Source organism: Chiloscyllium plagiosum, unplaced genomic scaffold (assembly GCF_037043375.1).
Source record: "Chiloscyllium plagiosum isolate Xiang-an unplaced genomic scaffold, Cpla_swu_hap1 HiC_scaffold_35, whole genome shotgun sequence".
NCBI lineage: Eukaryota > Metazoa > Chordata > Chondrichthyes > Orectolobiformes > Hemiscylliidae > Chiloscyllium > Chiloscyllium plagiosum.
Genome location: NW_028270173.1, coordinates 9,404,246 through 9,428,201, shown reverse-complemented (window position 1 = coordinate 9,428,201; position 23,956 = coordinate 9,404,246). Strand labels below are relative to the sequence as shown.

The window sequence follows — 23,956 nt, the reverse complement described above, 5'->3', positions numbered from 1 at the left end:
CACACTTCCCCGTCACACACCCCCCACACCCCCCTCACACACACCCCAAACACCCCCCCCACACACACACACACCCCCCTCACACACACTTCCCCGTCACACATCCCCCCAAACACTCCCACTCACGCACCCCCCAAACACACCCCCTCACACACACCCCCACCACCCCTCACACACACACCCCCAAACACCCCCCCCTTAACACACTCCCCCCCGACACACACCCCCCACACACACACTGCCCCCTCTCACACACACACCCCCACACACACACACACCCTCACACGCTCCCCCCCCACACACACACACACACCCTCACACACTGCCCCCTCTCACACACACACCCCCACACACACACACACCCTCACACGCTCTCCCCCCCCCCACACACACACACACCCTCACACACTGCCCCCTCACACACACACACACTGCCCCCTCTCAAACACACTCCCCATCACACACTCCCCCCTCCCACATACACACTGCCCCCTCACACACTGCCCCCTCACACACACACGGCCCTCTCACACACACACACTGCCCCCTCTCACACACACACACTGCCCCCTCTCACACACACACACTGCCCCCTCACACACTCCCCCCACACACACTGCCCCCTCACACACCGCCCCCTCACACACACACTGCCCCCTCACACACACACTGCCCCCTCACACACACACCCCCTCACACAGTTCCCCCCCACACACACTCCCCCCACACACACTCCCCCCACACACACATACCACCCCCTCACACACATACCACCCCCTCACACACATACCCTCCCCCTCACACACACCCCCACCCCCCTCACACACACCTCCACCCCCCTCACACACAATCCCACCCCCACACACTTCCCCGTCACACAACCCCCCCACCCCCCCACACACACACACACCCTCACACACACACCCCCATCACACACACACCACCCCCCCACACACACACACACCCTCACACACACTCCCCCCTCACACACACACCGCCCCCCCTCACACACTCCCCCCACACACACTGCCCCCTCACACACACACTGCCCCCACATACACACCCCCTCACATACACACTCCCCCCTCACACACACTCCCCCCTCACACACACTCCCCCCTCACACACACACCACCCCCCCACACACACCGCCCCCTCACACACACACCGCCCCCTCACACACACACTGCCCCCCCTCACACACACACCGCCCCCTCACACACACACTGCCCCCCCCTCACACACACACCGCCCCCTCACACACACACTGCCCCCCCCTCACACACACACACCCCCCTCACACACACCACCCCCTCACACACACACTGCCCCCTCACACACACACACCCCCCTCACACACACACACCCCCCTCACACACACACACACGGCCCCCTCACACACTCCCCCCACACACACTGCCCCCTCACACACACACTGCCCCCCCTCACACACTCCCCCCACACACACTGCCCCCTCACACACACACTGCCCCCTCACACACACACTGCCCCCACATACACACCCCCTCACATACACACTCCCCCCTCACACACACTCCCCCCTCACACACACTCCCCCCTCACACACATACCACCCCCTCACACACATACCCTCCCCCTCACAAACACCCCCACCCCCCTCACACACAATCCCACCCCCACACACTTCCCTGTCACACAACCCCCCCAACCCCCCTCACACACACCGCCCCCTCACACACACTGCCCCCTCTCACACACACACCGCCCCCTCACACACACACACCCCACTCACACACACCACCCCCTCACACACACACCGCCCCCTCACACACACACCGCCCCCTCACACACACACACCCCACTCACACACACCACCCCCTCACACACACACTGCCCCCTCACAGACACACACCCCCACACTCTCCCCCATCACACACCACCCCCCTCACACACACACCGCCCCCTCACACACACACACACCCCACTCACACACACCACCCCCCTCACACACACACTGCCCCCTCACACACACACACCCCCACACTCTCCCCCCTCACACACTCCCCCCTCACAGACACACACCCCCCTCACACACACCACCCCCTCACACACACACTGCCCACTCACACACACACACCCCACTCACACACACACCCCACTCACACACACACACTGCCCCCTCACACACACACACCGCCCCCTCACACACACCGCCCCCTCACACACACACCGCCCCCTCACACACACCGCCCCCTCACACACACACACCCCACTCACACACACACACCGCCCCCTCACACACACACACCGCCCCCTCACACACACACACCGCCCCCTCACACACACCGCCCCCTCACACACACACCGCCCCCTCACACACACCGCCCCCTCATACACACACACCGCCCCCTCACACACACACCGCCCCCTCACACACACCGCCCCCTCACACACACACACCGCCCCCTCACACACACCGCCCCCTCACACACACACCGCCCCCTCACACACACCGCCCCCTCACACACACACACCGCCCCCTCACACACACACCGCCCCCTCACACACACACAGCCCCCTCACACACACCGCCCCCTCACACACACACCGCCCCCTCACACACACACCGCCCCCTCACACACACAGCCCCCTCACACACACACAGCCCCCTCACACACACACCGCCCCCTCACACACACACACCCCCCTCTCACACACACCGCCCCCTCACACACACACACCACCCCCTCACACACACACCGCCCCCTCACACACACACACCCCCCTCACACACTGCCCCCTCACACACACACACACTGCCCCCTCTCAAACACACTCCCCATCACACACTCCCCCCCCACACACACACACACACACCCTCACACACTGCCCCCTCACACACACACACACTGCCCCCTCTCAAACACACTCCCCATCACACACTCCCCCCTCCCACATACACACTGCCCCCTCACACAGTGCCCCCTCACACACACACACACTGCCCCCTCTCAAACACACTCCCCATCACACACTCCCCCCTCCCACATACACACTGCCCCCTCACACACACACTGCCCCCTCTCACACACACACACTGCCCCCTCTCACACACACACACTGCCCCCTCACACACTCCCCCCACACACACTGCCCCCTCACACACCGCCCCCTCACACACACACTGCCCCCTCACACACACACTGCCCCCTCACACAGTTCCCCCCCACACACACTCCCCCCACACACACACTCCCCCCACACACACACACTCCCCCCACACACACATACCACCCCCTCACACACATACCACCCCCTCACACACATACCCTCCCCCTCACACACACCCCCACCCCCCTCACACACACCTCCACCCCCCTCACACACAATCCCACCCCCACACACTTCCCCGTCACACAACCCCCCCACCCCCCCCCACACACACACACACCCTCACACACACACCCCCATCACACACACACCACCCCCCCCACACACACACACCCTCACACACACTCCCCCCTCACACACACACCGCCCCCCCTCACACACTCCCCCCACACACACTGCCCCCTCACACACTGCCCCCTCACACACACACTGCCCCCACATACACACCCCCCCCTCACACACACTCCCCCCTCACACACACTCCCCCCTCACACACACACCACCCCCCCACACACACCGCCCCCTCACACACACACCGCCCCCTCACACACACACTGCCCCCCCCTCACACACACACCGCCCCCTCACACACACACTGCCCCCCCCTCACACACACACCGCCCCCTCACACACACACTGCCCCCCCCTCACACACACCACCCCCTCACATACACACTGCCCCCTCACACACACACACCCCCCTCACACACACCACCCCCTCACACACACACTGCCCCCTCACACACACACACCCCCCTCACACACACACACCCCCCTCACACACACACACGGCCCCCTCACACACTCCCCCCACACACACTGCCCCCTCACACACACACTGCCCCCTCACACACACACTGCCCCCCCTCACACACTCCCCCCACACACACTGCCCCCTCACACACACACTGCCCCCTCACACACACACTGCCCCCACATACACACCCCCTCACATACACACTCCCCCCTCACACACACTCCCCCCTCACACACACTCCCCCCTCACACACATACCACCCCCTCACACACATACCCTCCCCCTCACAAACACCCCCACCCCCCTCACACACAATCCCACCCCCACACACTTCCCTGTCACACAACCCCCCCCAACCCCCCTCACACACACACACCCCCCTCTCACACACACCGCCCCCTCACACACACACACCGCCCCCTCACACACACACACCCCCCTCACACACACACACCCCCCTCACACACACACACCCCCCTCACACACACCACCCCCTCACACACACACACCACCCCCTCACACACACACCGCCCCCTCACACACACACACCCCACTCACACACACACCCCACTCACACACACCACCCCCTCACACACACACCGCCCCCTCACACACACACACCCCACTCACACACACACAGCCCCCTCACACACACCCCCCCTCACACACACCGCCCCCTCACACACACACACCGCCCCCTCACACACACCGCCCCCTCACACACACACAGCCCCCTCACACACACCCCCCCTCACACACACAGCCCCCTCTCACACACACCGCCCCCTCACACACACACACCACCCCCTCACACACACACCGCCCCCTCACACACACACACCCCCCTCACACACACACACACCCCCCTCACACACACCACCCCCTCACACACACACACACACCACCCCCTCACACACACACAGCCCCCCCTCACACACACACCGCCCCCTCACACACACACCGCCCCCTCACACACACACACCCCACTCACACACACCACCCCCTCACACACACACTGCCCCCTCACAGACACACACCCCCACACTCTCCCCCATCACACACCACCCCCCTCACACACACACCGCCCCCTCACACACACACACCCCACTCACACACACCACCCCCCTCACACACACACTGCCCCCTCACACAACACACCCCCACACTCTCCCCCCTCACACACTCCCCCCTCACAGACACACACCCCCCTCACACACAACACCCCCTCACACACACACTGCCCACTCACACACACACACCCCACTCACACACACACCCCACTCACACACACACCCCACTCACACACACCACCCCCTCACACACACACCGCCCCCTCACACACACACCGCCCCCTCACACACACACACCCCACTCACACACACACCGCCCCCTCACACACACACACCGCCCCCTCACACACACACACCGCCCCCTCACACACACACCGCCCCCTCACACACACACCGCCCCCTCACACACACACACCCCCCTCACACACACCGCCCCCTCACACACACACCGCCCCCTCACACACACACCGCCCCCTCACACACACACCGCCCCCTCACACACACACAGCCCCCTCACACACACACAGCCCCCTCACACACACACCGCCCCCTCACACACACCCCCCCCTCACACACACCCCCCCTCACACACACAGCCCCCTCACACACACACAGCCCCCTCACACACACACCGCCCCCTCACACACACACACCCCCCTCTCACACACACCGCCCCCTCACACACACACACCACCCCCTCACACACACACCGCCCCCTCACACACACACACCCCCCTCACACACACACACCCCCCTCACACACACCACCCCCTCACACACACACACCACCCCCTCACACACACACCGCCCCCTCACACACACACACCCCACTCACACACACACCCCACTCACACACACCACCCCCTCACACACACACCGCCCCCTCACACACACACACCGCCCCCTCACACACACACACACCGCCCCCTCACACACACACCGCCCCCTCACACACACACCGCCCCCTCACACACACCGCCCCCTCATACACACACCGCCCCCTCACACACACACACCGCCCCCTCACACACACCGCCCCCTCACACACACACAGCCCCCTCACACACACCGCCCCCTCACACACACACCGCTCCCTCACACACACCCCCCCTCACACACACAGCCCCCTCACACACACACAGCCCCCTCACACACACACCGCCCCCTCACACACACACACCGCCCCCTCACACACACACACCGCCCCCTCACACACACACACCACCCCCTCACACACACACACCCCCCTCACACACACACACCCCCCTCACACACACACACCCCCCTCACACACACCACCCCCTCACACACACACACACACCACCCCCTCACACACACACCGCCCCCTCACACACACACAGCCCCCCCCTCACACACACACCGCCCCCTCACACACACACCGCCCCCTCACACACACACCGCCCCCTCACACACACACACCCCCCTCACACACACACACCCCCCTCACACACACCACCCCCTCACACACACACTGCCCCCTCACACACACACACCACCCCCTCACACACACACCGCCCCCTCACACACACACAGCCCCCTCACACACACACAACCCCCTCACACACACGCACCACCCCCTCACACACACACCGCCCCCTCACACACACACAGCCCCCTCACACACACACCGCCCCCTCACACACACACACCACCCCCTCACACACACACCGCCCCCTCACACACACACATCCCCCTCACACACACACACCCCCCTCACACACACCACCCCCTCACACACACACTGCCCCCTCACACACACACACCCCCACACTCTCCCCCCTCACACACTCCCCCATCACACACCAGCCCCCTCACACACACTGCCCCCTCACACACCAGCCCCCTCACACACACTGCCCCCTCACACACCAGCCCCCTCACACACACTGCCCCCTCACACACACACACTGCCCGCTCTAACATACACTGCCCCTCACACACACACCCCTCTCTCACACACACTGCTCCCCACACACTCCCCCCTCACACACTCTGACTCAAACACTCCCCCCTCACACACCATTCCCCCCTCACACACCTCCCCCTCACACACTACCCCCCTCACACACTACCCCCCCGCACACACAATGCCCCCTCACACACTCCCCCACACACAATGCCCCCCTCAAACACCTCCCCCTCACACACACTCCCCCCTCACACACACACCCCCCTCACACACACACCCCCCTCACACACACACCCCCCTCACACACACACCCTCCCTCAGAAACTCCCCCCTCACACACACACACCCCCTCACACACACACACACCCCTCACACACACACACACCCCTCACACACACTCCCCCCTCACACACACTGTCCTACACACACTCCCCCCCACACACACAATCCCCCTCACACACCATGCTCCCTCACACACTCCCCCACACACAATGCCCCCCTCAAACACCTCCCCCTCACACACACTCCCCCCTCACACACACTCCCCCCTCACACACACCCTCCCTCAGAAACTCCCCCCTCACACACACACACCCCCTCACACACACTTCCCCGTCACACACCCCCCACACCCCCACACACACCCCAAACACCCACACCCCCCTCACACACACTTCCCCGTCACACATCCCCCCAAACACTCCCACTCACGCACACCCCCACCACCCCTCACACACACACCCCCAAACACCCCCCCCACACACTCCCCCCCACACACTCCCCCCACACACACACAAACTGCCCTCTCTCACACACACCCCCCCCACACACAAACCCACACACACACAGACCCCTCTCACACACCACCCCCCCACACACACACCCACACACACACACCCCCTCACACACACTTCCCCGTCACACACCCCCCACACCCCCCTCACACACACCCCAAACACCCCCCCCACACACCCCCCTCACACACACTTCCCCGTCACACATCCCCCCAAACACTCCCACTCACGCACCCCCCCAAACACACCCCCTCACACACACCCCCACCACCCCTCACACACACACCCCCAAACACACACCCCTTAACACACTCCCCCCCGACACACACCCCCCACACACACACTGCCCCCTCTCACACACACACCCCCACACACACACACACCCTCACACGCTCCCCCCCCCCACACACACACACACCCTCACACACTGCCCCCTCACACACACACACACTGCCCCCTCTCAAACACACTCCCCATCACACACTCCCCCCTCCCACATACACACTGCCCCCTCACACACTGCCCCCTCACACACACTGCCCCCTCACACACACACGGCCCTCTCACACACACACACACTGCCCCCTCTCACACACACACACTGCCCCCTCACACACTGCCCCCTCACACACACTGCCCCCTCTCAAACACACTCCCCATCACACACTCCCCCCTCCCACATACACACTGCCCCCTCACACACTGCCCCCTCACACACACACACACTGCCCCCTCTCAAACACACTCCCCATCACACACTCCCCCCTCCCACATACACACTGCCCCCTCACACACTGCCCCCTCACACACACACACACTGCCCCCTCTCAAACACACTCCCCATCACACACTCCCCCCTCCCACATACACACTGCCCCCTCACACACTGCCCCCTCACACTCTGCCCCCTCACACACACCGCCCCCTCACACACACACTGCCCCCTCACACACACACTCCCCCCTCACACACACACTGCCCCCTCACACACACACTGCCCCCTCACACACACACTGCCCCCTCTCACACACACACACTGCCCCCTCACACACTCCCCCCACACACACTGCCCCCTCACACACCGCCCCCTCACACACACACTGCCCCCTCACACACACACTCCCCCCTCACACACACACCCCCTCACACAGTCCCCCCCCACACACACTCCCCCCACACACACACTCCCCCCACACACACACTCCCCCCACACACACATACCACCCCCTCACACACATACCACCCCCTCACACACATACCCTCCCCCTCACACACACCCCCACCCCCCTCACACACACCCCCACCCCCCTCACACACAATCCCACCCCCACACACTTCCCCGTCACACAACCCCCCCACCCCCCCACACACACACACCCTCACACACACTCCCCCCACACACACACACTCCCCCATCACACACACACCACCCCCCACACACACACACCCTCACACACACTCCCCCCTCACACACACACCGGCCCCTCACACACACTGCCCCCTCACACACACACACACGGCCCCCTCACACACACACGGCCCCCTCACACACACACACGGCCCCCTCACACACTCCCCCCACACACACTGCCCCCTCACACACTGCCCCCTCACACACACACTGCCCCCCCTCACACACTCCCCCCACACACACTGCCCCCTCACACACACACTGCCCCCTCACACACACACTGCCCCCACATACACACCCCCTCACATACACACTCCCCCCTCTCACACACTCCCCCCTCACACACACTCCCCCCTCACACACATACCACCCCCTCACACACATACCCTCCCCCTCACAAACACCCTCACCCCCCTCACACACAATCCCACCCCCACACACTTCCCTGTCACACAACCCCCCCCAACCCCCCTCACACACACCGCCCCCTCACACACACTGCCCCCTCTCACACACACACCGCCCCCTCACACACACACACCCCACTCACACACACCACCCCCTCACACACACACCGCCCCCTCACACACACACACCCCACTCACACACACCACCCCCTCACACACACACCGCCCCCTCACACACACACCGCCCCCTCACACACACACACCCCCCTCACACACACACACACCCCCACACACACACACACCCTCACACGCTCCCCCCCCACACACACACACACACACCCTCACACACTGCCCCCTCACACACACACACACTGCCCCCTCTCAAACACACTCCCCATCAGACACTCCCCCCTCCCACATACACACTGCCCCCTCACACACTGCCCCCTCACACACACACGGCCCTCTCACACACACACACCCCCCCTCACACACACACTGCCCCCTCACACACACACTCCCTCACACAGTCCCCCCCCACACACACTCCCCCCACACACACACTCCCCCCACACACACACTCCCCCCACACACACATACCACCCCCTCACACACATACCACCCCCTCACACACATACCCTCCCCCTCACACACACCCCCACCCCCCTCACACACACCTCCACCCCCCTCACACACAATCCCACCCCCACACACTTCCCCGTCACACAACCCCCCCACCCCCCCACACACACACACACCCTCACACACACACCCCCATCACACACACACCACCCCCCCACACACACACACCCTCACACACACTCCCCCCTCTCAGACACACTGCCCCCTCACACACACACACTGCCCCCTCACATACACACACGGCCCTCTCACACACACACGGCCCCCTCACACACACACGGCCCCCTCACACACACACACGGCCCCCTCACACACTCCCCCCACACACACTGCCCTCTCACACACACACTGCCCCCTCACACACACACTGCCCCCACATACACACCCCCTCACATACACACTCCCCCCTCACACACACTCCCCCCTCACACCCCCACCCCCCTCACACACAATCCCACCCCCACACACTTCCCTGTCACACAACCCCCCCCAACCCACCTCACACACACCGCCCCCTCACACACACTGCCCCCTCACACACACACACCGCCCCCTCACACACACACACCCCACTCACACACACCACCCCCTCACACACACACCGCCCCCTCACACACACACACCCCACTCACACACACACACCCCACTCACACACACCACCCCCTCACACACACACCGCCCCCTCACACACACACACCCCACTCACACACACCACCCCACTCACACACACCACCCCCTCACACACACACTGCCCCCTCACAGACACACACCCCCACACTCTCCCCCATCACACACCACCCCCCTCACACACACACTGCCCCCTCACACACACACACCCCCACACTCTCCCCCCTCACACACTCCCCCCTCACAGACACACACCCCCCTCACACACACCACCCCCTCACACACACACTGCCCCCTCACACACACACACCCCCACACTCTCCCTCCTCACACACTCCCCCATCACACACCAGCCCCCTCACACACACTGCCCCCTCACACACCAGCCCCCTCACACACACTGCCCCCTCACACACACACACTGCCCCCTCTAACATACACTGCCCCTCACACACACACCCCTCTCTCACACACACTGCTCCCCACACACTCCCCCCTCACACACTCTGACTCAAACACTCCCCCCTCACACACCATTCCCCCCTCACACACCTCCCCCTCACACACTACCCCCCTCACACACTACCCCCCTCACACACTCCCCCACACACAATGCCCCCCTCAAACACCTCCCCCTCACACACACTCCCCCACACACAATGCCCCCCTCAAACACCTCCCCCTCACACACACTCCCCCCTCACACACACTCCCCCCTCACACACACCCTCCCTCAGAAACTCCCCCCTCACACACACACACACCCCCTCACACACACTCCCCCCACACACACACACCCCCCCTCACACACACTCCCCCTCACACACACCCTCCCTCAGAAACTCCCCCCTCACACACACACCCCCCCTCACACACACACCTCCCCTCACACACACACCGCCCTCACACACACCGCCCCCTCACACACACATCGCCCCCTCACACACACACCGCCCCCTCACACACACACCGCCCCCTCACACACACACACCCACACACCCACACACACCCCACACCCCTCTCACACACTTCCCACTCACACACTCCCCCCTCACACACACACTGCCCCCTCACACACACACACACCCACACACACCCACACCCACACACACACACACACACCTCACAAACTCCCCCTCACATACTTCCACCCCTCACACACTTCCATCCCTCACACACTTCCACCCCCCTGACACACTTCCACCCCCCTCACACACTTCCACCCCCCTCACAGGCTGTGTGCTAGTGAGGGAGGATCTGGGAGTGAGGGACAGGCTGGGTGTTAGTGAGGGACGAGCTGGGAGAGAGGGACAGGCTGTGTGTTAGTGAGGGAGGAGCTGGGAGAGAGGAACAGGCTGGGTGTTAGTGAGGGACGAGCTGGGAGAGAGGGACAGGCTGTGTGTTTGTGACGGAGGAGCTGGGAGAGAGAGGGACAGGCTGTGTGTTAGTGAGGGAGTGGCTGGGAGAGTGGGACAGGCTGTGTGTTAGTGAGGGAGGAGCTGGGAGAGTGGGACAGGCTGTGTGTTAGTGACGGAGGAGCTGGGACAGTGGGACAGGCTGTGTGTTAGTGAGGGAGGAGCTGGGAGAGAGGGACAGGCTGTGTGTTAGTGAGGGAGGAGCTGGGAGAGAGGGACAGGCTGTGTGTTAGTGAGGGACGAGCTGGGAGAGAGGGAGAGGCAGTGTGTTAGTGAGGGACGAGCTGGGAGAGAGGGACAGGCTGTGTGTTAGTGAGGGAGGAGCTGGGAGAGAGGGACAGGCTGTGTGTTAGTGAGGGAGGAGCAGGGAGAGAGGGACAGGCTGTGTGTTAGTGAGGGAGGAGCTGGGAGAGAGGGACAGGCTGTGTGTTAGTGAGGGAGGAGCTGGGAGAGAGGGACAGGCTGTGTGTTAGTGATGGAGGAGCTGGGAGAGTGGGACAGGCTGTGTGTTAGTGAGGGAGGAGCTGGGAGAGTGGGACAGGCTGTGTGTTAGTGACGGAGGAGCTGGGAGAGAGGGACAGGCAGTGTGTTAGTGAGGGACGAGCTGGGAGAGTGGGACAGGCTGTGTGTTAGTGAGGGACGAGCTGGAGGAGTGGGACAGGCTGTGTGTTAGTGAGGGACGAGCTGGGAGAGAGGGACAGGCTGTGTGTTACTGAGGGACGAGCTGGGAGAGTGGGACAGGCTGTGTGTTAGTGAGGGACGAGCTGGGAGAGTGGGACAGGCTGTGTGTTAGTGAGGGAGGAGCTGGGAGAGTGGGACAGGCTGTGTGTTCGTGAGGGACGAGCTGGGAGGGAGGGACAGGCTGTGTGTTAGTGACGGAGGAGCTGGGAGAGTGGGACAGGCTGTGTGTTAGTGACGGAGGAGCTGGGAGAGTGGGACAGGCTGTGTGTTCGTGAGGGAGGAGCTGGGAGGGAGGGACAGGCTGTGTGTTAGTGACGGAGGAGCTGGGAGAGAGGGACAGGCTGTGTGTTAGTGAGGGACGAGCTGGGAGAGTGGGACAGGCTGTGTGTTAGTGAGGGACGAGCTGGGAGAGAGGGACAGGCTGTGTGTTAGTGAGGGAGGAGCTGGGACAGTGGGACAGGCAGTGTGTTAGTGAGGGAGGGGCTGGGAGAGTGGGACAGGCTGTGTGTCAGTGACGGAGGAGCTGGGAGAGTGGGACGGGCTGTGTGTTAGTGAGGGAGGGGCTGGGAGAGTGGGACAGGCTGTGTGTTAGTGACGGAGGAGCTGGGAGAGAGGGACAGGCCATGTGTTAGTAAGGGAGGAGCTGGGAGAGTGGGACTGGCTGTGTGTTAGTGACGGAGGAGCTGGGAGAGAGGGACAGGCTGTGTGTTAGTGAGGGAGGGGCTGGGAGAGTGGGACAGGCTGTGTGTTAGTGACGGAGGAGCTGGGAGAGTGGGACAGGCTGTGTGTTAGTGAGGGAGGAGCTGGGAGAGAGGGACAGGCTGTGTGTTAGTGACGGAGGAGCTGGGAGAGAGGGACAGGCTGTGTGTTAGTGACGGAGGAGCAGGGAGAGAGGGACAGGCTGTGTGTTAGTGATGGAGGAGCTGGGAGAGTGGGACAGGCTGTGTGTTAGTGAGGGAGGAGCTGGGAGAGAGGGACAGGCTGTGTGTTAGTGAGGAAGGGGCTGGGAGAGTGGGACAGGCTGTGTGTTTGTGAGGGAGGAGCTGGGAGAGAGCGACAGGCTGTGTGTTAGTGACGGAGGAGCTGGGACAGTGGGACAGGCTGTGTGTTAGTGAGGGAGGGGCTGGGACAGTGGGACAGGCTGTGTGTTAGTGAGGGAGGGGCTGGGACAGTGGGACAGGCTGTGTGTTAGTGAGGGAGGGGCTGGGAGAGAGGGACAGGCTGTGTGTTAGTGAGGGACGAGCTGGGAGAGAGGGACAGGCTGTGTGTTAGTGAGGGACGAGCCAGGAGAGTGGGACAGGCTGTGTGTTAGTGAGGGACGAGCTGGGAGAGAGGGACAGGTTGTGTGTTAGTGAGGGACGAGCTGGGAGAGAGGGACAGGCTGTGTGTTAGTGACGGAGGAGCTGGGAGAGAGGGACAGGCTGTATGTTAGTGAGGGACGAGCCAGGAGAGTGGGACAGGCTGTGTGTTAGTGAGGGACGAGCTGGGAGAGAGGGACAGGCTGTGTGTTAGTGAGGGACGAGCTGGGAGAGAGGGACAGGCTGTGTGTTAGTGAGGGACGAGCTGGGAGAGAGGGACAGGCTGTGTGTTAGTGAGGGACGAGCTGGGAGAGAGGGACAGGCTGTGTGTTAGTGAGGGACGAGCTGGGACAGTGGCACAGGCTGTGTGTTAGTGAGGGAGGAGCTGGGAGAGTGGGACAGGCTGTGTGTTAGTGAGGGAGGAGCTGGGAGAGTGGGACAGGCTGTATGTTAGTGAGGGAGGAGCTGGGAGAGTGGGACAGGCTGTATGTTAGTGACAGAGGAGCTGGGAGAGTGGGACAGGCTGTGTGTTAGTGAGGGAGGGGCTGGGAGAGTGGGACAGGCTGTGTGTTAGTGAGGGAGGAGCTGGGAGAGTGGGACAGGCTGTATGTTAGTGACAGAGGAGCTGGGAGAGTGGGACGGGCTGTGTGTTAGTGAGGGAGGGGCTGGGAGAGTGGGACAGGCTGTGTGTTAGTGAGGGAGGAGCTGGGAGAGTGGGACAGGCTGTGTGTTACTGAGGGAGGAGCTGGGAGAGAGGGACAGGTTGTGTGTTAGTGAGGGAGGGGCTGGGAGAGTGGGACAGGCTGTGTGTTAGTGAGGGAGGAGCTGGGAGAGTGGGACAGGCTGTGTGTTACTGAGGGAGGAGCTGGGAGTGAGGGACAGGTTGTGTGTTAGTGAGGGAGGAGCTGGGAGAGAGGGACAGGCCATGTGTTAGTGAGGGAGGAGCTGGGAGAGTGGGACAGGCTGTGTGTTAGTGACGGAGGAGCTGGGAGAGAGGGACAGGCTGTGCGTTAGTGAGGGAGGGGCTGGGAGAGTGGGACAGGCTGTGTGTTAGTGACGAGGGGCTGGGAGAGTGGGACAGGTTGTGTGTTAGTGAGGGAGGAGCTGGGAGAGAGGGACTGGCTGTGTGTTAGTGATGGAGGAGCTGGGAGAGTGGGACAGGCTGTGTGTTAGTGAGGGTGGAGCTGGGAGAGAGGGACAGGCTGTGTGTTAGTGAGGAAGGGGCTGGGAGAGTGGGACAGGCTGTGTGTTCGTGAGGGAGGAGCTGGGAGACTGGGACAGGCTGTGTGTTAGTGAGGGAGGAGCTGGGAGAGAGGGACAGGCTGTGTGTTAGTGAGGGAGGAGCTGGGAGAGAGGGACAGGCTGTGCGTTAGTGAGGGAGGAGCTGGGAGAGTGGGACAGGCTGTGTGTTAGTGACGGAGGAGCTGGGAGAGTGGGACAGGCTGTGTGTTACTGACGGAGGAGCTGGGAGAGAGGGACAGGCTGTATTGTAGTGAGGGAGGAGCTGGGAGAGAGGGACAGGCTGTGTGTCAGTGACGGAGGAGCTGGGAGAGTGGGACAGGCTGTGTGTTAGTGAGGGAGGAGCTGGGAGAGAGGGACAGGCTGTGCGTTAGTGAGGGAGGAGCTGGGAGAGAGGGACAGGCTGTGTGTTAGTGACGGAGGAGCTGGGAGAGTGGGACAGGCTGTGTGTTACTGACGGAGGAGCTGGGAGAGAGGGACAGGCTGTATTGTAGTGAGGGAGGAGCTGGGAGAGAGGGACAGGCTGTGTGTCAGTGACGGAGGAGCTGGGAGAGTGGGACAGGCTGGGTGTTAGTGAGGGCGGAGCTGGGAGAGAGGGACAGGCTGTGTGTTAGTGACGGAGGAGCTGGGAGAGAGGGACAGGCTGTGTGTTAGTGAGCGAGGGGCTGGGAGAGTGGGACAGGCTGTGTGTTAGTGAGGGAGGGGTTGGGAGAGAGGGACAGGCTGTGTGTTAGTGAGGGATGAGCTGGGAGAGAGGGACAGGCTGTGTGTTAGTGATGGTGGGGCTGGGAGAGAGGGACAGGCTGTGTGTTAGTGAGGGACGAGCTGGGAGAGTGGGACAGGCTGTGTGTTAGTGAGGGACGAGCTGGGAGAGTGAAACAGGCTGTGTGTTATTGAGGGAGTGGCTGGGAGAGTGGGACAGGCTGTGTGTTAGTGAGGGACGAGCTGGGAGAGAGGGACCGGCTGTGTGTTAGTGAGGGAGGAGCTGGGAGAGTGGGACAGGCTGTGTGTTAGTGAGGGGGAGCTGGGAGAGAGGGACAGGCTGTGTGTTAGTGAGGGAGGAGCTGGGAGAGTGGGACCGGCTGTGTGTTAGTGAGGGAGGAGCTGGGAGAGTGGGACAGGCTGTGTGTTAGTGAGGGAGGACCTGGGAGAGAGGGACAGGCTGTGTGTTAGTGACGGAGTAGCTGGGAGAGTGGGACAGGCTGTGTGTTAGTGACGGAGGAGCTGGGAGAGAGGGACAGGCTGTGTGTTAGTGAGGGAGGAGCTGGGAGAGAGGGACAGGCTGTGTGTTATTGACGGAGAAGCTGGGAGAGTGGGACAGGCTGTGTGTTAGTGAGGGAGGAGCTGGGAGAGTGGGACAGGCTGTGTGTTAGTGATGGTGGGGCTGGGAGAGAGGGACAGGCTGTGTGTTAGTGAGGGACGAGCTGGGAGAGTGAAACAGGCTGTGTGTTATTGAGGGAGGAGCTGGGAGAGAGGGACAGGCTGTGTGTTAGTGAGGGAGGAGCTGGGACAGTGGGACAGGCTGTGTGTTAGTGAGGGAGGAGCTGGGAGGGAGGGACAGGCTGTGTGTTTGTGAGGGAGGAGCTGGGAGAGTGGGACAGGCTGTGTGTTAGTGATGGAGGAGCTGGGAGAGAGGGACAGGCTGTGTGTTAGTGAGGGAGGAGCTGGGAGAGAGGGACAGGCTGTGTGTTAGTGAGGGAGTGGCTGGGAGAGTGGGACAGGCTGTGTGTTAGTGACGGAGGAGCTGGGAGAGTGGGACAGGCTGTGTGTTATTGAGGGAGGAGCTGGGAGTGAGGGACAGGCTGTGTGTTAGTGAGGGAGGAGCTGGGAGAGTGGGACAGGCTGTGTGTTAGTGACGGAGGAGCTGGGAGAGAGGGACAGGCTGTGTGTTAGTGACGGAGGAGCAGGGAGAGAGGGACAGGCTGTGTGTTAGTGAGGGAGGAGATGGGAGAGAGGGACAGGCTGTGTGTTAGTGAGGGAGGGGCTGGGAGAGTGGGACAGGCTGTGTGTTAGTGAGGGACGAGCTGGGAGAGAGGGACAGGCAGTGTGTTAGTGAGGGAGGAGCTGGGAGAGTGGGACAGGCTGTGTGTTATTGAGGGAGGACCTGGGAGAGAGGGACAGGCTGTGTGTTAGTGACGGAGGAGCTGGGAGAGTGGGACAGGCTGTGTGTTAGTGATGGAGGAGCTGGGAGAGAGGGACAGGCTGTGTGTTAGTGATGGAGGAGCTGGGAGAGAGGGACAGGCTGTGTGTTAGTGAGGGCGGAGCTGGGAGAGAGGGACAGGCTGTGTGTTAGTGAGGGCGGAGCTGGGAGAGAGGGACAGGCTGTGTGTTAGTGAGGGAGGAGCTGGGAGAGAGGGACAGGCAGTGTGTTAGTGAGGGAGGGGCTGGGAGAGAGGGACAGGCTGTGTGTTAGTGAGGGAGGAGCTTGGAGAGTGGGACAGGCTGTGTGTTAGTGAGGGACGAGCTGGGAGAGAGGGACCGGCTGTGTGTTAGTGAGGGAGGAGTTGGGAGAGTGGGACAGGCTGTGTGTTAGTGAGGGAGGAGCTGGGAGAGAGGGACAGGCTGTGTGTTAGTGAGGGAGGAGCTGGGAGAGTGGGACCGGCTGTGTGTTAGTGAGGGAGGAGCTGGGAGAGTGGGACAGGCTGTGTGTTAGTGAGGGAGGACCTGGGAGAGAGGGACAGGCTGTGTGTTAGTGACGGAGTAGCTGGGAGAGTGGGACAGGCTGTGTGTTAGTGACGGAGGAGCTGGGAGAGAGGGACAGGCTGTGTGTTAGTGAGGGAGGAGCTGGGAGAGAGGGACAGGCTGTGTGTTATTGACGGAGAAGCTGGGAGAGTGGGACAGGCTGTGTGTTAGTGAGGGAGGAGCTGGGAGAGTGGGACAGGCTGTGTGTTAGTGAGGGAGGAGCTGGGAGAGTGGGACAGGCTGTGTGTTAGTGAGGGAGGACCTGGGAGAGAGGGACAGGCTGTGTGTTAGTGACGGAGTAGCTGGGAGAGTGGGACAGGCTGTGTGTTAGTGAGGGAGGAGCTGGGACAGTGGGACAGGCTGTGTGTTAGTGACGGAGGAGCAGGGAGAGAGGGACAGGCTGTGTGTTAGTGAGGGAGGAGCTGGGACAGTGGGACAGGCTGTGTGTTAGTGAGGGAGGGGCTGGGAGAGAGGGACAGGCTGTGTGTTAGTGAGGGAGGAGCTTGGAGAGTGGGACAGGCTGTGTGTTAGTGAGGGAGGAGCTGGGACAGTGGGACAGGCTGTGTGTTAGTGACGGAGGAGCAGGGAGAGAGGGACAGGCTGTGTGTTAGTGACGGAGGAGCAGGGAGAGAGGGACAGGCTGTATGTAATTGACGGAGGAGCTGGGACAGTGGGACAGGCTGTGTGCTAGTGAGGGAGGAGCTGGGAGAGTGGGACAGGCTGTTTGTTAGTGAGGGAGGAGATGGGAGAGAGGGACAGGCTGTGTGTTAGTGACGGAGGAGCTGGGAGAGTGGGACAGGCTGTGTGTTATTGAGGGAGTGGCTGGGAGAGTGGGACAGGCTGTGTGTTAGTGAGGGACGAGCTGGGAGAGAGGGACCGGCTGTGTGTTAGTGAGGGAGGAGCTGGGAGAGTGGGACAGGCTGTGTGTTAGTGAGGGAGGAGCTGGGAGAGAGGGACAGGCTGTGTGTTAGTGAGGGAGGAGCTGGGAGAGTGGGACCGGCTGTGTGTTAGTGAGGGAGGAGCTGGGAGAGTGGGACAGGCTGTGTGTTAGTGAGGGAGGACCTGGGAGAGAGGGACAGGCTGTGTGTTAGTGACGGAGTAGCTGGGAGAGTGGGACATGCTGTGTGTTAGTGACGGAGGAGCTGGGAGAGAGGGACAGGCTGTGTGTTAGTGAGGGAGGAGCTGGGAGAGAGGGACAGGCTGTGTGTTATTGACGGAGAAGCTGGGAGAGTGGGACAGGCTGTGTGTTAGTGAGGGAGGAGCTGGGAGAGTGGGACAGGCTGTGTGTTAGTGATGGTGGGGCTGGGAGAGAGGGACAGGCTGTGTGTTAGTGAGGGACGAGCTGGGAGAGTGAAACAGGCTGTGTGTTATTGAGGGAGGAGCTGGGAGAGAGGGACAGGCTGTGTGTTAGTGAGGGAGGAGCTGGGACAGTGGGACAGGCTGTGTGTTAGTGAGGGAGGAGCTGGGAGTGAGGGACAGGCTGTGTGTTTGTGAGGGAGGAGCTGGGAGAGTGGGACAGGCTGTGTGTTAGTGAGGGAGTGGCTGGGAGAGTGGGACAGGCTGTGTGTTAGTGACGGAGGAGCTGGGAGAGTGGGACAGGCTGTGTGTTATTGAGGGAGGAGCTGGGAGTGAGGGACAGGCTGTGTGTTAGTGAGGGAGGAGCTGGGAGAGTGGGACAGGCTGTGTGTTAGTGACGGAGGAGCTGGGAGAGAGGGACAGGCTGTGTGTTAGTGACGGAGGAGCAGGGAGAGAGGGACAGGCTGTGTGTTAGTGAGGGAGGAGATGGGAGAGAGGGACAGGCTGTGTGTTAGTGAGGGAGGGGCTGGGAGAGTGGGACAGGCTGTGTGTTAGTGAGGGACGAGCTGGGAGAGAGGGACAGGCAGTGTGTTAGTGAGGGAGGAGCTGGGAGAGTGGGACAGGCTGTGTGTTATTGAGGGAGGACCTGGGAGAGAGGGACAGGCTGTGTGTTAGTGACGGAGGAGCTGGGAGAGTGGGACAGGCTGTGTGTTAGTGATGGAGGAGCTGGGAGAGAGGGACAGGCTGTGTGTTAGTGATGGAGGAGCTGGGAGAGAGGGACAGGCTGTGTGTTAGTGAGGGCGGAGCTGGGAGAGAGGGACAGGCTGTGTGTTAGTGAGGGCGGAGCTGGGAGAGAGGGACAGGCTGTGTGTTAGTGAGGGAGGAGCTGGGAGAGAGGGACAGGCAGTGTGTTAGTGAGGGAGGGGCTGGGAGAGAGGGACAGGCTGTGTGTTAGTGAGGGAGGAGCTTGGAGAGTGGGACAGGCTGTGTGTTAGTGAGGGAGGAGCTGGGACAGTGGGACAGGCTGTGTGTTAGTGACGGAGGAGCAGGGAGAGAGGGACAGGCTGTGTGTAATTGAGGGAGGAGCTGGGACAGTGGGACAGGCTGTGTGCTAGTGAGGGAGGAGCTGGGAGAGTGGGACAGGCTGTATGTTAGTGACGGAGGAGCTGGGAGAGAGGGACAGGCTGTTTGTTAGTGAGGGAGGAGATGGGAGAGAGGGACAGGCTGTGTGTTCGTGACGGAGGAGCTGGGAGAGTGGGACAGGCTGTGTGTTATTGAGGGAGTGGCTGGGAGAGTGGGACAGGCTGTGTGTTAGTGAGGGACGAGCTGGGAGAGAGGGACCGGCTGTGTGTTAGTGAGGGAGGAGCTGGGAGAGTGGGACAGGCTGTGTGTTAGTGAGGGAGGAGCTGGGAGAGAGGGACAGGCTGTGTGTTAGTGAGGGAGGAGCTGGGAGAGTGGGACCGGCTGTGTGTTAGTGAGGGAGGAGCTGGGAGAGTGGGACAGGCTGTGTGTTAGTGAGGGAGGACCTGGGAGAGAGGGACAGGCTGTGTGTTAGTGACGGAGTAGCTGGGAGAGTGGGACAGGCTGTGTGTTAGTGACGGAGGAGCTGGGAGAGAGGGACAGGCTGTGTGTTAGTGAGGGAGGAGCTGGGAGAGAGGGACAGGCTGTGTGTTATTGACGGAGAAGCTGGGAGAGTGGGACAGGCTGTGTGTTAGTGAGGGAGGAGCTGGGAGAGTGGGACAGGCTGTGTGTTAGTGAGGGAGGAGCTGGGAGAGTGGGACAGGCTGTGTATTATTGACGGAGGAGCTGGGAGAGAGGGACAGGTTGTGTCTTCATGAGGGAGGACCTGGGAGAGTGGGACAGGTTGTGTGTTGGTGAGGGAGGAGCTGGGAGAGAGGGACAGGCTGTGTGTTAGTGACGGAGAACCTAATATTTGTGAACATGATATTTACCTACGATATGTGCGATTGGCAATGATGCATTGCATTTCTGACCCTCACATCCAGTTTGATCTGTACGGATAAATGGACAATCAGTTATCTTCGTGGGATTATTCCATCTTTCAGCAAGAATATTTAATTTAATACTGATTCAGAGACTGAACAAATCTGGCATTTAACCAATATTCCAATATTAAACTCTCTTGCAGTTTGGAAGTTCCTCTAATCTGCCAAACATATTGGAAACTCTGAAATCATAACTCTTCCAGAGACATGGCCAGAGGTTTGTGAGTGCAGCCTATCAGCTTCTATGGTTTGTTGGAGAGAGAGGGGTTAGCATTACTGATTAGGAACAGAATCACGTTTCGTGGTGATGGAGGACAGCATGAGGATAAAGCACCCAGCCGAGCACTTCTGGGTGGAACTGAGGGAGGGGATAAAGGATCTAAGTCCCTGATCGGTGTCAGATCTTGACCACCGTGTAACAGCTGGACCCTACACATGATGAAATGCGGGAACTGAGCAGCAAAGGCAGGGTCGAGTTAATGGGGGGAGTTTTAATCTTTCCGCTGACTGGGAGAGACAGGCGCGCAGTTCCCAGGAGGGTTGTCAACTGCTCAGCGTTGTGAACGAAGGATTCACTCCGACTGCTCCCCACAGATGATACCGGACCTGCTGAGCGATTGTCTGATGTCTGTGAATCTCGAGAGTGTGTCTGCGAGAGGTTCCTGCAGAAATAGGTCTTGGATCTGATGTGGGAACAAAGCAATGTAGGATCTGACAATGGTCAACCAACCTGATTTAATTCCTGATCTCTGTTCGTCTGCATTTGTCAAATCGTGATCATAACGCGATCGCGCTACAGCCAGCGCCAGGTCAGCCAAAATCAGACACTAGAGTTTTGGGTTTGAGGGAGGCAGAGACGGCCGACAGGAAATTGGGAAGGTTCTGCTCATCGGTAAAACCACCGAGGGACAGCAGAGGGACGGTGTTCACTGAAACATTTCCTGCTTTTCAGAAGCAGTTTGTACCTATGAGCAGGAGAGCTTCCGACTCCCAGCCCTGGATATCGAACGGGGTAAGGCACAGGGTAAAATTAAAATGACCTGCTTCTGAAGGTTCAAAGAACAGCACAGATGCCGCGGAATGGGGCTAGTACAAGGAACAGCAAATGAACAGAAAGCGGCTGAGAAGGATTATGAAAGGCAATAAGAATTTTACCTTTCGTTAAAGGGGACGTGGCTGGTTTCGCTGACTATGGCCCACGAGAGGCTGACAGTGGGGATATTGTCAATGACAGTGGGGGGAATATCAGGCACAGGGAACCACTATTCCGTGGGTGTATTCACAGCTGGAAAGGAGAGCTTGTGGACGTCCCAAAGAAATTAACAGAGGATCAGGGAGATTAGCTGAAGTAAAATCATCAATAACAAGCACGTTAATGAAACTGAGGAATGAGATATTCCCAGGACCTGGTGGTTTCCATCCACGGGTGTTAAAGGAGAGAGCAGAGTACACTGCTGATGGTCGAAGCATCATCTTTCAGGGTTCCCTGGATTTAGGAGTTTTACCCCTGGATTGGAGGTCTACCCATGTCGCTGCACTCCTTAAGAAGTTGGAAGCCCGGGAATGACGAGGAGCCAGCTGGGGCAATGGTTGGGGATAAGGTCATTTCCCCTACCCTGTCACTCAAAATTCTCCTGAATGATGCTCCTAACCTACACAGCCCTGGACACTCCAGCACGGCCAATCGACTCTAACCTCCACATCTTTGGATTGTGGGCGGAAACCGGAGCACCCAGAGGAAACCCACGCAGGCACAGGGAGAACATGCCAGCTCCAAACAGTCAGTCAGTCACCCGAGGCTGGGATCGAACCCGGGTCCCTGGCACTGTGAGGCAGCAGTGCCAACCACTGAGCCACTGTGCCACTCTTGTGTTGCTCAGGGAGACTCAGTCTGGACTCATGAAAGGTGGGTCATTCCTGACAAAACTTCCTCAAACGGTGATCGATGCTAATTCAATTGTTAAATTTAAACCTGAAAGAGACAATTTGTAATGAAGCCAAGGCAGGTACACAGAGTTAGGCAACAGACCAGCCATGCTCTTAGTGAATGTTCCTAACAGACAGGAATCTCAGGATTTTCTCTGTGTCCGTTCAATGAGTGTAGTTTCTGTAAATTATCCCAGATTCTCACCATCGACGGCCCTTGTTAAATTGGACGGGCCAATCTCAGGAATATCAGCTCTCTGGCTGGGAAGAGTTCACCACTTTCGGGAGAAGCAGTGATTCAGGAAGTGGAAGAGAAGGCGAGACACAGGAAGATCACAATCTCTGGAGAAATCCAAACGAGGAACATTGTTGGAATCTAATGGACTACATCCTGTGATCTTACTCAATGCATCCCGTGCCTTGGTTTTAACGGGATTCAGGGACAGTCCCATCAGATTGGGAGAGAGTGAATGTAACTCCCTTACTCAGAAAGGGAGGCTGACTGAGTGCAGGAAACTGCAGGCGGGTTTGTTTCCCATCTCTCATGGGGAAAATGGTAGCTGCCTATTCCTAAAGGAGTTACCGCAGGGCAGTGTCCATCCTCTCACCATCTCGGAAATAG

The 23,956-nt window shown here is 60.5% G+C and overlaps 1 protein-coding gene across 1 annotated transcript in view; it reads right to left on the bottom strand.

Annotated features, from left to right (window-relative positions):
- Positions 1–23,956, bottom strand: part of LOC122541561 (lymphotoxin-alpha-like) — a 141,871-nt gene that overhangs the window by 4,973 nt on the left and 112,942 nt on the right. The window contains exon 4 of the mRNA XM_087978835.1: positions 21,355–21,414. Coding sequence (XP_087834961.1) covers positions 21,355–21,414 — 60 coding nt within the window. The remainder of the gene's footprint in view (positions 1–21,354; positions 21,415–23,956) is intronic.